At 36.9% G+C, this 14,505-nt stretch overlaps 1 protein-coding gene across 1 annotated transcript in view; it reads right to left on the minus strand.

Annotated features, from left to right (window-relative positions):
• The window catches only part of LOC149792080 (uncharacterized), a 49,186-nt gene extending 35,071 nt beyond the window's left edge, over positions 1–14,115 (minus strand). The window contains exon 1 of the mRNA XM_089970592.1: positions 13,748–14,115. Within this exon, the coding sequence (XP_089826718.1) occupies positions 13,748–13,819 (72 nt within the window). The 5' untranslated portion in view covers positions 13,820–14,115. The remainder of the gene's footprint in view (positions 1–13,747) is intronic.
• Between the last annotated feature and the right edge of the window lie 390 nt (positions 14,116–14,505).

The following is a 14,505-nucleotide window of genomic DNA, read 5'->3' on the forward strand; positions in this document are numbered from 1 at the left end:
GTAGGTATCAACTTAGAGGGTATACACAGGGAAAGACATACGTAGTGTATGTATCAGCTTAGAGGGTATACACAGGGAAAGAGTCTTAAATTATGCGGTGTAGGTATCAACTTAGAGGGTATACACAAGGAAAGACATGTAGTGTAGGTATCAACTTAGAGGGTATACACAAGGAAAGACATGTAGTGTAGGTATCAACTTAGAGGGTATACACAAGGAAAGACATGTAGTGTAGGTATCACCTTAGAGGGTATACACAAGGAAAGACATGTAGTGTAGGTATCAACTTAGAGGGTATACACAAGGAAAGACATGTAGTGTAGGTATCAACTTAGAGGGTATACACAAGGAAAGACATGTAGTGTAGGTATCAACTTAGAGGGTATACACAAGGAAAGACATGTAGTGTAGGTATCAACTTAGAGGGTATACACAAGGAAAGACATGTAGTGTAGGTATCACCTTAGAGGGTATACACAAGGAAAGACATGTAGTGTAGGTATCAACTTAGAGGGTATACACAAGGAAAGACATGTAGTGTAGGTATCAACTTAGAGGGTATACACAAGGAAAGACATGTAGTGTAGGTATCAACTTAGAGGGTATACACAGGGAAAGACATATGTAGTGTATGTATCAGCTTAGAGGGTATACACAGGGAAAGAGTCTTAAATTATGCGGTGTAGGTATCAACTTAGAGGGTATACACAAGGAAAGACATGTAGTGTAGGTATCAACTTAGAGGGTATACACAAGGAAAGACATGTAGTGTAGGTATCAACTTAGAGGGTATACACAAGGAAAGACATGTAGTGTAGGTATCACCTTAGAGGGTATACACAAGGAAAGACATGTAGTGTAGGTATCAACTTAGAGGGTATACACAAGGAAAGACATGTAGTGTAGGTATCAACTTAGAGGGTATACACAAGGAAAGACATGTAGTGTAGGTATCAACTTAGAGGGTATACACAAGGAAAGACATGTAGTGTAGGTATCAACTTAGAGGGTATACACAAGGAAAGACATGTAGTGTAGGTATCACCTTAGAGGGTATACACAAGGAAAGACATGTAGTGTAGGGATCACCTTAGAGGGTATACACAAGGAAAGACATGCAGTGTAGGTATCAACTTAGAGGGTATACACAAGGAAAGACATGTAGTGTAGGTATCAACTTAGAGGGTATACACAAGGAAAGACATGTAGTGTAGGTATCAACTTAGAGGATATACACAAGGAAAGACATGTAGTGTAGGTATCAACTTAGAGGGTATACACAGGGAAAGACATGTAGTGTAGGTATCAACTTAGAGGATATACACAGGGAAGGACTCTTAAATTATGCGGTGTAGGTATAGCTTAGAGGGCATACACAGGGAAAGACTCTTAACACAAGGAAAGACATGTAGTGTAGGTATCAACTTAGAGGGTATACACAGGGAAAGAGTCTTAAATTATGCGGTGTAGGTATCAACTTAGAGGGTATACACAGGGAAAGGCTCTTAAATTATGCAGTGTATGTATACCTTAGAGGGCATACACAGGGAAAGACTTCACACAAGGAAAGACATATGTAGTGTATGTATCAACTTAGAGGGTATACACAGGGAAAGGCTCTTAAATTATGCGGTGTAGGTATAGCTTAGAGGGCATACACAGGGAAAGACTCTTAACGCAAGGAAAGACATATGTAGTGTAGGTATCAGCTTAGAGGGTATGTACAAGGAAAGACTGTTATTTTATGTAGTGTTGTTATAACTTAGCTTTCACTGGCATACGTAAGGAAAGACATCATATGTAGTGTATGTATAATTTAGAGGGTATACGTAAGAAAAGACATATGCAGTGTAGGTATAACTTAGAGGGCATACACAGGGAAATACTATTAAATTATAGTGTATGTTTAACTCAGGGCATACACATGGAAAGGCTCTTAAATTATGCAGCGTAGGTATAACTTAGAGGGCATACACTGAAAAAAAGACTAATAAATTATGAAGTATAAGTATAATTTAGAGGACATACACATTGAAAAGACTATTAAAATATGCAGTGTATGTATAACTTAGAGGGCACGCACAGGGAAAGACTCTTAGCTTATGCAGTGTATATAACTTAGAGGGCACGCACAGGGAAAGACTCTTAGCTTATGCAGTGTATGTATAACTTAGAGGGCACGCACAGGGAAAGACTCTTAGTTTATGCAGCGTATGTATAACTTAGAGGGCACGCACAGGGAAAGACTCTTAAACTATACAGTGTAGGTATAAATTAGAGGGCACACACAGGGAAAAGACTTAAATTATACAGTATAATTTAGAGGGCATACGTAGGAAATACTCTTAAATTATGTAGCGTAGGTATAACTTAAAGTATTGTTTGGAGATCAGACATTTTACTTGTGCTTTTCAATGTTCACGTATAATGAAGCAAGAAGAACACACGCACACACACACAAACACACACATGAAAAACGTAAAAATGGACACATGTCAGACCATATATAGAGAAAAAATATTCATTGAACAGGAAATCAGAAACATATTCATACTATTTTTCTTCTAGCGCTTTCGTTATCACCGCTATTTACCATATTCAAGTGACGCTGATGCGTCATCGTTATCGACACTTTTCAGGTGACGCTGATGCGTCATTGTTATTGACACTTTTTAGGTGACGCTGATGCGTCGTTGTCATTGACACTTTTCAGGTGATGCTGATACAAAAGCCAAAAGGAATAAAGTACATGTATTGACATATTACTAGTTTCATGTTGAATGAAAACACACACATTCATATATAATGCCAAAACACAATCTCTCTCTCTCTCTCTCTCTCTCTCTCTCTCTCTCTCTCCATTTTCAACAGAATGACTATTATTCTTATGCTGATGAAGACTCTAACTTGGTTTTAAGAGCCAATTGTTTCTTTTTATTCTAACAGTAACTACAATAACAACTCAAAACAGGCAAATTAATATTTCGGTTGAAACCAGATTGCAGGCTAATGGCAGGCCGCAGTTCATTTATCAAATATACACTATACTATTTAACAGAAATGCTAGAAGTGCATAAAATGAGTTATAACCTATATAATATCCAACCAAACTTTACATACTAGAATTAAAAGTTGGTGTCTCTGTCGCTTGCGAAAATTTCGAAAGGTACATAAATATAATCCTTCCCCAGTGATACCAGAAAAACTTATTTGGCCCGCCAAGGCAGGACTCACGCGTTCCAGTTGCATTCTTGATGTCGGAAAAGAAGCTAAACGTCTTTAAACAACTTCCTTTCATCAAAGGCACAAAGCATTTATTAAAAACATATTTCACCACTCCTTTTACCTTGTCTTTCCTGACCATTGTGGTATTAGATTTTCAGACAGATGATTCTTTCATGGTTGCAAAAGCGATTTCCTTAAAAAAATAATGAAGAATGTCACTCCAGTTGACATGTTCATCTAGCTGACCTTTTGACTCCACACCGAAGATTCTTTGGCACAACCAAAAACAATACCGTTTTCGCATCTCGTCATTAAACAGGTAGGTATTTTACCATATATGGTGTAAATTCATCACATGACCTAATAAAATAAGATGTGGCAGGCAAGCACGTAGACGCATAGACACAAGTTATCGCCATGCCCTCGAGATTTCCTGAGATTTTGATAGCATTATCTCTTGATGTTTCTGTCAATCAGATGAGTTCAAATTCTGTCAATCATTTGAGGACAGATTTAAGTTTGATGATGTAACTGTGACTGCATTTCGTTCAACATAATCTGGGACTATATAGTGTTTATTAGCATTCTTCCGTCGGTGTCATTAATCATGGATCGTGTGAAGCATTACGTTCACATATATTTACAAAGGTGAATACATTTGCGTATTTGCTTTCCGCTCTCTTTGAGTTCAATGGTGATATTATTTTCTATGCAGTTCTATTATTTTTTAAGTGTTTGTCAGAGGGGTATGCAAGAGCCATTGGTGACAGAGAACATTATGGGAAAAACTGGTTATCCTATATTTCGATTATTATATTATGATATATCTGCGGCGATACACACTGAAGAAAATACATCACTTATTCTATGGTTGCTTTCATTCAAGTCCTTACAGTTTGGTAAGCAGCAAAATATCTTTGATATATTAAAGCAACACATATATCTGTTGCTAGCAGTTTGTAATACGCACTAATCTCATTATTGATCACAACTGTGCAAGCGCACTCTTTATTCCCTGCATTTACTGTCGACCCCTGCTGCCGCTCTGAGATCAAACAATTCGTCTGTAGTATGTCAAGTGGCGAACCTACATTTGTAGGATTTCTCAAACTGACGTGAATAATGTCTAAAGATATGAAAACCGAATACTTAATTGGCAAGAAGCCGAAGAAATTTTCTCTTAAGATTTGACTTCCCAATCCAAATCTTTTCCCAGCAATGTTGGGATGACCTGCAATAATTGTCTTGCCCCGCATAATGGTAAGTAAGTTGTATATCCAAACAACGTTCTTCATCGTAATTCTTCGCTCAATAAATCACGTGACGTTTACAGTTTAAGCTTTAGAGATCATTTATTTGCTGAAAAGTACAATCTCGGGGATCAAGTTTGGATTAACGAATTTTAAAAATTAACATTCCACACACGAACAGGAAACCTGGATACGTGTCGGTATTTAAAATTATGCAATGCATTTTCAAGTATACAAGTAGCATTCTAATGTATCGGTGAATGTAACACCCTTTCTGCTTTGTTAAATGTAACATTCTACTTGGCAAATCTCACATTTGGCTGCAGTGAAACCCTTGATATACTGTTAGAAACTTGGATGACGTTTTGACGTTAAGACTCTGTGACGTGCCACAGAGAATCAGTATTCAGTTAGTTTTAGAGACTATCAAGAGCGTTTTGGAATGGGGACAAATTATTGTAAATAAAGACATAAAGACTTTAAATATCGTTGTACTCATGCAAATATTCGTTTAAATGTATCCTTTAGCCAGTCGCCGAAAACACTCAAGCACCATTAAAGTCCACAATATCCTCAAAATGAAAACTGTCATCCCCTATATTACTAACGTGAAAAATCCTTTGTTAGAATACATCCCATCGTTCATCAATTTGGGTAGAGTTAATCGATTATGGACCACACACACACACGCACACACAGCTATATATATATATATATATATATATATATATATATATATATATATATATATATATATATATATAACAGCGTATATTCTTTAAGTCATGCTTACAAATAGCAACGTATGCTCTTAAAGTCAAAATTACAAATAACGCCATACTACCAATAACAATAGAACACGATCAGCCATATGGCCGCCATCATTTTGGGTGATTTTAGGAACTAATAGTTCTTCCGTAAAAAGCTAATGTAACTGATAAGTAAAAGGAAGACAATTTTCTTCATAGGGCTCAAATCAGACAATACAAGGATAATCTAGCAAAGCTCTCGGTATGAACTGACACCATCCTGACAGACTGGTCATTGTACTGGATGGGTTTGGCAGTTCTCATTGTCCCATTCAAAAGATCGACCATTTCAACTTTAGAAAAATAGACTGAAATTTAATTCCCTGCTTGGTTGACAAGGTACTCATAAATCAGATACTCCTTATTTCTAACTAGCTCACTTTACTAGCCCCCACTGACTCTCATTTAAGCCTGTATCATAGATAAATCTAACAGGTTTATGTCCCAAATTGTGGTATTTTAACTGCCTTCATTTATAAATGGCAGTCATAAAGATTTTACTGGTGCTTCTTGATAATTCTACTCGAATGCTAAACGAATACTGCGAATACATCAACAGTTTGTTCAATATAAAAAAGATAAATTAATTTTGCTAAACACTGGCAAGCCAGGAGTCGATCAGGGGTACATTAAGTTGGATGTAAATCAATCTTGGTGCGACACAGGTTCCATTACAAACTGATTTACTGCGGCAGGGTAGCATGTTTTCCCCAGCTCTTTTCATTCAAAAAAGAGCAGCATATTGGCAGTAGGATCTGCTACCATTCTTTATCGTCTGTTCCAGAGTCGCTCAGTCGGCGAAGGACAATACAGGGGAAGGTTTATGATAGAGATTGTGACCTACCACAATATTATCAGGGATAATTGTGCTCTACGGGAGGCATAGACACCTAAAACCTAAAATCTGAGAGAGAGAGAGAGAGAGAGAGAGAGAGAGAGTGAGTGAGAGAGAGAGAGAGAGAGAGAGAGAGAGAGAGATATTTAAACCTGCTGTTCTGCGAATACCCTTCGTTCTGCGCCGCGTGACAATTACGGAAGAATTCAAAACATTTGAACTCCTTCACGCAAGACACCTATTTGTTACTGTATGGGTAACCAAAGAGAGAGAGAGAGAGAGAGAGAGAGAGAGGGTGAGTGGAATCTGTCTCATACCAATCTACCAAGGAAAATTGTTTTTGAAATCCATTATTGGCAAAAATGTTGGTCAATAGAATTCAACAAAGCGAACTGCACATGTGATGTAACTATGCTTGCGTTTAACCGGAGTGCAATGAATGCAATGAATCTCCAGAGAAGGATTGGTAACGATGCATGTGTTATCTTTTTCTCAGGAGAAATAACACAATGGTATGCAAAGTGATGAATCTGAGGCCTATGTGAACGGTCCAAAAGAATGGCATAACTATTCTATCTCAAGCATTAAGAAAGCTATTAAATAATCTAAACCTGCTGTTCTGCGAATATCCATCGTTCTCCGCCATATGACAGTTATGGAAGAATTCAAAGTATCTGAACTCCTTCGCGCAAGACCGCTATTTATTACTGTATGGGTAACCAAAAAATAAAACAGCCCGGGTGACGTAAATAGTTAGAGCGTCCACCTCTGATGCGGGAGGTCGTGGGTTCGATCCCTGTCTGAGTCTTACCGGAGGCTTATAAATATGGCACTAGCAGCTGCCTCGTTTGGCTCTCAGCATTAAGATGTTAGTATTAGGACTGGTCGGCCTGGTGTTAGGTAAATGTGATTAGGTGGGGCATAATGTCACATGTCTGCGCATGATGCCGTATGCAGTGCACAATAAACTCTCCCATAGCAGACAGCGTAGCGATATGACTAAAATTGTAGTTAAAGCTACATTAAAAATCCAAACACACACACACACACACACACACACATACACACACACACACACTTTTGAAACTGAAATGGAAGAAATGGCGCACTGTGACTCTCGTCGTGTTTTTTCGATAGCATTGATGCACAAGTAGGCAAAATATCAAATATTGGTTGCAAATTGATCAATAATAATAATAATAATAATAATAATAATAATAATAATAAATAATATTAATAATAATAAATCTCCAATCCATTTGCAACGTAAAGCTTAGAATCGTTATATTATATACATTTATGTTTTGAAATCTTCAAATTATGAAACAGACAATAAAAGTGGTTAGAAAAAGTAACTTAGAATTAATGCCTGTTCATCTAGGGCCTTTTCATCAACTCAGCAGGACCACTTTAAACCAGAGCGATGTCAAATTGATCTGTTCCCCGCTCGATAATTGCATACTTTGACTGCCGCTGTTCACTATAAGCCATGCAGTGCGATTTGACTGAAATCATTTTCGCTCCACGACAGCAATGTAACTATCATACGAGTGCAAACGCTTTATCTTGCAAGAAAAGATTTGTAATTGCGTCATTCATAATGAAAACTGAAGTTATGCGGAGGGCTACCTTTTTATTTAGTTCAGGCACATTCTACTCATGTCTGTGCAGCGGTCCGTGGGATCTTCACAGTGCATTCCAATAGAGGCACAAAAAAAGGGGCTTCGTACTGGTTTTAATACTTTTGACAAATTTGTCCGTTTTGACGTAGGTTTATCGTTTAACTGAGATGAGAAGGGTGTTCGACTAAAATGCACAAATAATCTGGTTCAATCGTGAAGCATCCACACAACATTTTTCATACATATTTGAGTGTATTCATCTATCCAAGACGTTCACCTTGCTATCCAAGACGTTCACCTTGCTATCCAAGACGTTCACCTTGCATTGTCCCTCCATTCATACATGCATAAACTGGATAATGGTTAAAACTCCAAAATCATCATGACACCAAACGCAAATATTCAGTGTCCTGCTCAAAAATGCTAGAAAAAAAACTAACATCATTTTGGCATTCGATACATTAATATCATTTTACTGCTAAAATGTCATTTCCGATGCTTTGTTAAGAATCTTCGCAATGAAGACGTGTCTTCCGATGACCGTGAATAATGTGACCGCATTTGTAAATTATACCAAGTAATGAAACTACAGGTAAAATCCAAACATTTTGTTTAAATACAGTTTTATTTGCCAAAGATGGAAGAAGATGTCTATTTCATAACATTAATGTACGCCTAACGTTAAGAAATAATTTCATAAAGTGCTCACGTATCCCTTATAAAGGCATTGAGTGATACCGTTTTGAAGCTTCCGGGTTCAAAAGAGAACAATATTGTAGATGTATTTCTTGTTAATGAAGGTGATGGTGGCATCTATGTACGATTATAGGTACTCTATGAATGATTCAATAAATTAAATGAGTTGTAATTATTAGTTGAAGGATATTGTGTCAACCACAGGCCATGTGTATCATAGGGGGATATAGTTTTAAAGTTTTGAACTTTGCTAAATCAAGCTAGAATTGTGTGTTTGTAAAACACGTATCCCATTGCTTCCATTGTGAACTTCACTCTGAAGTTTGGGCCTCTAGGATAGGTTCACGATAGTAGTGAAGACCGTCTCGAGGGACACGTGTCACTTGAATGTATTCATTTGTCGTTTTCTCTGTTCGTGCCCATTAAATTTGTATAACCAATAGGGTCGAAATCTCAATAGTTTTCAAGCTGTGACCAAGGGGTTAGTCCCTACGGTAGCAATGAAGGACCCTGAGACCAATGTCAGTTACATGTATAAATTTGTCTTTTCGTGCCCATTAAGAATATATCTGGTTATACGGTGGGGACCTCGATAGTTTCCACGTTCTGATTCAGGGGCTATTTCCTTGTGGACAAAAAAATATACCGGGTTCAAAGACATTTCTATGTAGAATTGTTGTCCTTCTTTTCACGTCCAATAAAGGTATACATGGCTATAGGGTTGTGAGCTAAATTGTCTCGATATTATGACCTAGAAGATAACTTTATAGGGGTAGCGAAAGTTCCCAGGGGTCCCAGTCTAAAATATGTTGATATTTGGTTTATTAATCGCACATCGCAGTTTTTAGACATGCGAGACAAACGACTTGGGATTTATTTAAGTGACCTCTCTACTCTCCGCCCTTCCGGATCACTGCCTTCTCACCTCTGTCTGCGTGTGTTCGAGTCCAAGGCTCGGCTAGCGTTGGTACGTGGGAAAGCCTGCCAGTAGCTTCTCGTGGGTCGGTGGTTCTTCCCTGGGTTTTCCAGGGTTCTTCCTCCACCACTTATACTGGCCGCCATGTATAGCCTCTCTTGTGCTGAAAAATGCCGTTAAACCCTAGAACAACAACAACAACTACTCTCCGCCCTGGTGTTAAGTATATATATGTGATCTATATGGCTAATTAACCATACCTAGGTAGGACAGTTCGGACCTTTCAGAGAGTTGTAATTGAAATATATAGTAACTTTACCTGCCAATGTTTTGTAAGTTTTTGGTCCTAATTTTATCACATTCTTGGGATTTACTTTAAATGGTGCAACAAAACTACTGCTCAACTTCATTTGGAAAATCCTAATCATGCAAAAGTGCACATGCCAATAAGATGGGGCGGGGGAAGTGACGCGCGTTTATTCGAAAGGTCATTTACTGCGAAATTATCCCTAACCCCAACCATGAAACGGGATAAAACTTTCAGAAAATGTTTGGAATATGATACACCGATAAGACTAATATTGCCCACAATTTCACGTGTCTAGTTTCAACGATATAGGAGAAGTTTAGGGACATAAATAGCGTACGTACTCCTAACTGTATGTATGTATGTATCTGTGTGTGTGTGTGTGTGTGTGTGTGTGTGCGTACGGATTGTATCACAATATCACCGCGATACCTGGAATACTCTTGGATTATAACATTTAAATAATACTTACTGACTGATAAATCTCTAAACTTAATGACGCATCTTATCATAATGGATTTATCCATAATGGTTGATTTATAGAAAAGCACTCCAGTTTTTGGAAGAATTTTGGAAGTGTTTACAACTGTGTGCTTAAGTTCTTTAAACAGAAGTCAAATTATTTTTACCTGCTAGAATATCGGAATGCCGCTTTGAAGCGAAGTATTTTTATTTTTAATATGGAAACGTACTGCAAAGATGTTTCAGCACAGACTAACTTGAATCATACTGCTGTCTGCATACAATGCAGTGGAAAATTTATCGTGTCACACGGTTCGTGTGTGTATAAAGTGTGGTGGTGATAATGGCAGGGGCGGGGTGGGGCTAAAGAACAGGGCGATATGTCTTTTGGAAGGTACCCACGGTTAGAGACCAGTGTGTGACATCACCTGAAGCTACCGCATTTTAAGCTTATCCAGGTCCTACGTTGAACCCTCAACCTGTACAGAAAACTTGTTCCATGCTCTATGCCCTCTACCGATTCTGCTCTTGCCATGAATTTGATTGAGTAATCAGGGTGTAAACATGTTTTTTTGTAGTAAGAATCAAGAGTGAGAAAAATGGATGCTCCAAATAACACTCAGTATATAGAAGGCTGGAATTTTTTCTCTCCCAAACTGCATGTAAGTCCATGTCAAAATGAATCATATAAGTCCATATCAAAATGAATATTAAGTCCATGTCAAAATGAATCATGTAAGTCCATGTCAAAATGAATCATGTAAGTCCATGTCAAAATGAATCTTAAGTCCATGTCAAAATTAATTATGTAAGTCCATGTCAAAATGAATCTTAAGTCCATGTCATAATGAATCATGTAAGTCCATGTCAAAACGAATCTTCTACTCCACTTCAACTTATAACTCAGCACCATCATGGCAATTTCACACTCAACTCGAAGTGATAAGAATGAGGTTAGTTAGTGACTCAAAATAGCAGCAGGAAGAGGAGACAATGTACGTGGACACCTTAAGGCCCGTTTTACTTAATAAAACTCTGCATGTATTGTAAGTTAAACGATATATATATATATATATATATATATATATATATATATATATATATATATATATATATATATATATATATATATATATATATGGATTCAGTTGGAAACCGTATGTCAAAGGCAGTGCCAGATCAGTCCATTTCGTAAATTGGACAATGAAGATAGACAATGCATACACAATCATGTCAGGTTATTAACGGTCAAAAAGGCAATAGAATTATGTTTTCGTTACATTTTTCTGATTCCATTTTTCTCTATTCTCTCCCACCCCGCCTTTATCGCAGAGAGAGAGAGAGAGAGAGAGAGAGAGCACCCCTGTTAGCATTACTGAGAAAAGTGTGAGGACATTGATCTAGAGGGGTATTGAACAAGAGAGTCTACGAATATTTGATATTGAATCACTCATCTGATACGTACATCCTCTCTCTCTCTCTCTCTCTCTCTCACACACACACACACACACCAACGACCGTTGAGAATGATCACTGGCCATGGGGTAAGAAACATCCGGGCCTCTCCTAATTCTTGTTTAATTTTTTTTCTTTTCTAAAATTAAAATGTCTTGTTCAGCCCTGGCCCCCATTACAGGCCTGGGCCACAGGGATATATCCCTTGTTCCCCCCCCCCTTGTCGGCCCTGCACACACAGACTTAAATTTTGTTAAAAGAAGGGTACGTGTTTATGACAGCAATGCGGCAGGTGACAAATTTAAGATTTTTGTGATTTTTCTGCGAAGATACAATCATCCGTCAAGGAAAAAATGAAAGTAATCTCATTTACCAGGGATCATTGCAGCACAAAAAATATTTTGCTATTTTCATTTACCGAGAAATTATAAATGTAATTTATTACACCGTCTGGAAAAGAAATTTGACACACCAAGACTACCCAGGGAGAAGCAAATATTCCGGGACGAAATGAATCGGCAAGTTGTTAACAGCTATGCTGTCATGCTGATTTCTATACAAAAGCACGGATAGGCCATATCCGCCGAAAAGCTATATTGTGTTTTTTAGAGGCAGAGTTTTTTTTTTGCAAAGGTTTTTAAAATCCATGCATTTCATATTTTATCTTAACCACTAAAAAGTTCACTTCATTTCGTAATCCATTACATTATTGTACGATTCATTATGTGGTAGACACGAATGTTACACTTTGACTCCATTATGAAAACTATTTGTTGTTTCTTTGTTATCATCGAAATCGATTCTTCAGAAACTGCTGGAAAGTGTTTTGGAATCATTCGATTTGACTGTGTCCTTCAATTTCGTCAAATAAATATGCAGCAAAAAGTTGAGAGTGATTCCAAATGCAGTCATTTACAGCTACGGGTACACATCTATATAAGTGTTTGTAACAGCTCATCTCGAGCTGTACTAAATTTACATTCCATTGAAAGTAACCCCCCGCCCCAATAATCCCAATACATACCTATTCAAGGGAAGTTTTCTAATTTTACACCAGGTACTCCGGATTCAACAGAGTTACGCATGTAATCGCAAGAATTAATTTGCTAGCTTGGATGGCTGAACAATATCTTTCATTTTTCATCTTACATCTCTCTCTATCTATCTATCTATCTATCTATCTATCTATCTATCTATCTATCTATCTATATATATATATATATATATATATATATATATATATATATATATATATATATATATATATATATATATGGTAGCATGTATAAGTGAATGGCTGAATGAACAAACTGATCGATTGGTTTACAGCATTCTTTAATTTACACACCTGCTCCCACGCAAACAGATTTGCACATTTGAGAGGTTTTATTCTATCTAAATGCGCTGTCATATCTCTACGTAGAATTGTAAACTGGCGATGTACAACACTTTGGCAGCATCTTGACAGTACCAGTGAGATTTTAAATCAAAATATTATTTTGAATAAAAGCACTCACTAAGAAAGAAGTCGTATACTGGTTTATACATGTGCATGACTCAAGAAAGTATGATATTTTGATCTTTTAGTGTTGCTATCAGAATAGCTGATATATATATATATATATATATATATATATATATATATATATATATATATATATATATATATATATATATATGCGCCAATTACAAAGAACTAATACGTCAATCGAACTCTTGGGTGTACTTTGTACACATATTGCTGAAATGAACAGATTCATCAGGATGACAATGATACCTATCTATATATCTATTTATCGTCACTCCACCCCCACCTCCGTTGCGATTAGGATTAATGAGTACGTATGATAATTAATGAGATAAGAGACATTTTTTTGTTGGTACTAAAAGTAACATTCCTCGGAAATATTTTTTTAATGCATAAACAATTTTTTATACATATATTTTGCTGTTAAATTGAACATCGGAGAAAAACTATTTTTTTTTTATGTACCGCATTGGGGAATTACATACAAATATAATGCAGACTGCGGCTTTTCATTTATTTTAGCTTAAAATCGTAGAGTACATGTGTGACGTTTTAACTTAAATACGTATGTATATTGAATATGCCTATAAAGTAGTGTCTCTGTATGAAATACTTAGGAAAATAAAAGTGAGACATACTTACCTCAGAGAGAATCCAGAGAAATAAGAGATTGGATAATAGGTACATATTTAAACGTTTCTGATTTTCATTCATAGCACAAGAAAAAATCTCGACATCACTTCTGCATCTTTTTTCATAAAATCCGTTTAAAATCTTTGCACTGAATAATTCTCTTATGTTTTTTCCTTGTACAGTCTATTTAAATCCTACGTCAATTTGAACAAGTATGTTTGTAGTCCACTCCATTGTATTAGAATGTATTGCCAATAATCCCACTGCCAATACACGCCTAGCTGTGCACTGATAGGGAGCTAGTTGTGCCTACTAACTGTTAACTAAACTGACTACCTGTACACCGCGATCTCAGCCTAAATATATGCCCCGCAAATCCAGTCATTCACTTATAAAGAATACGGAGTGAGCTCTTTTCTGGGCGATTCAATGGATCAACGAATAGGGTTAAAGGTCAAGGGTGACATGATTTCTCCCACTCGGCAAGACTAGTACGACATGCGATTAATGGTGACGATAGAAGCCTTTGCTTTACCTCGACAAATAACAAATAAAGCATTTTCTGCCCGAGTTGTCTGAAGATTTTTGAAGTAGACTAGTATTTAACAGGCGGTAAGAACAAACGTTACAGAGCGAAAACATATTGTAACTGACGTTACATTTAAGTCAGCCGTCCCTTGAGGCCGGTTATGGTCTTCTTTCATTTCCTCATACTAGTAGATATTGTACATCCATCAATCTATCCATTCATCCATCCATGTGTCTAT

Source organism: Sinohyriopsis cumingii, chromosome 9 (assembly GCF_028554795.1).
Source record: "Sinohyriopsis cumingii isolate HCF-2022 chromosome 9, ASM2855479v2, whole genome shotgun sequence".
In the NCBI taxonomy this organism is placed as follows: Eukaryota; Metazoa; Mollusca; class Bivalvia; order Unionida; family Unionidae; genus Sinohyriopsis; species Sinohyriopsis cumingii.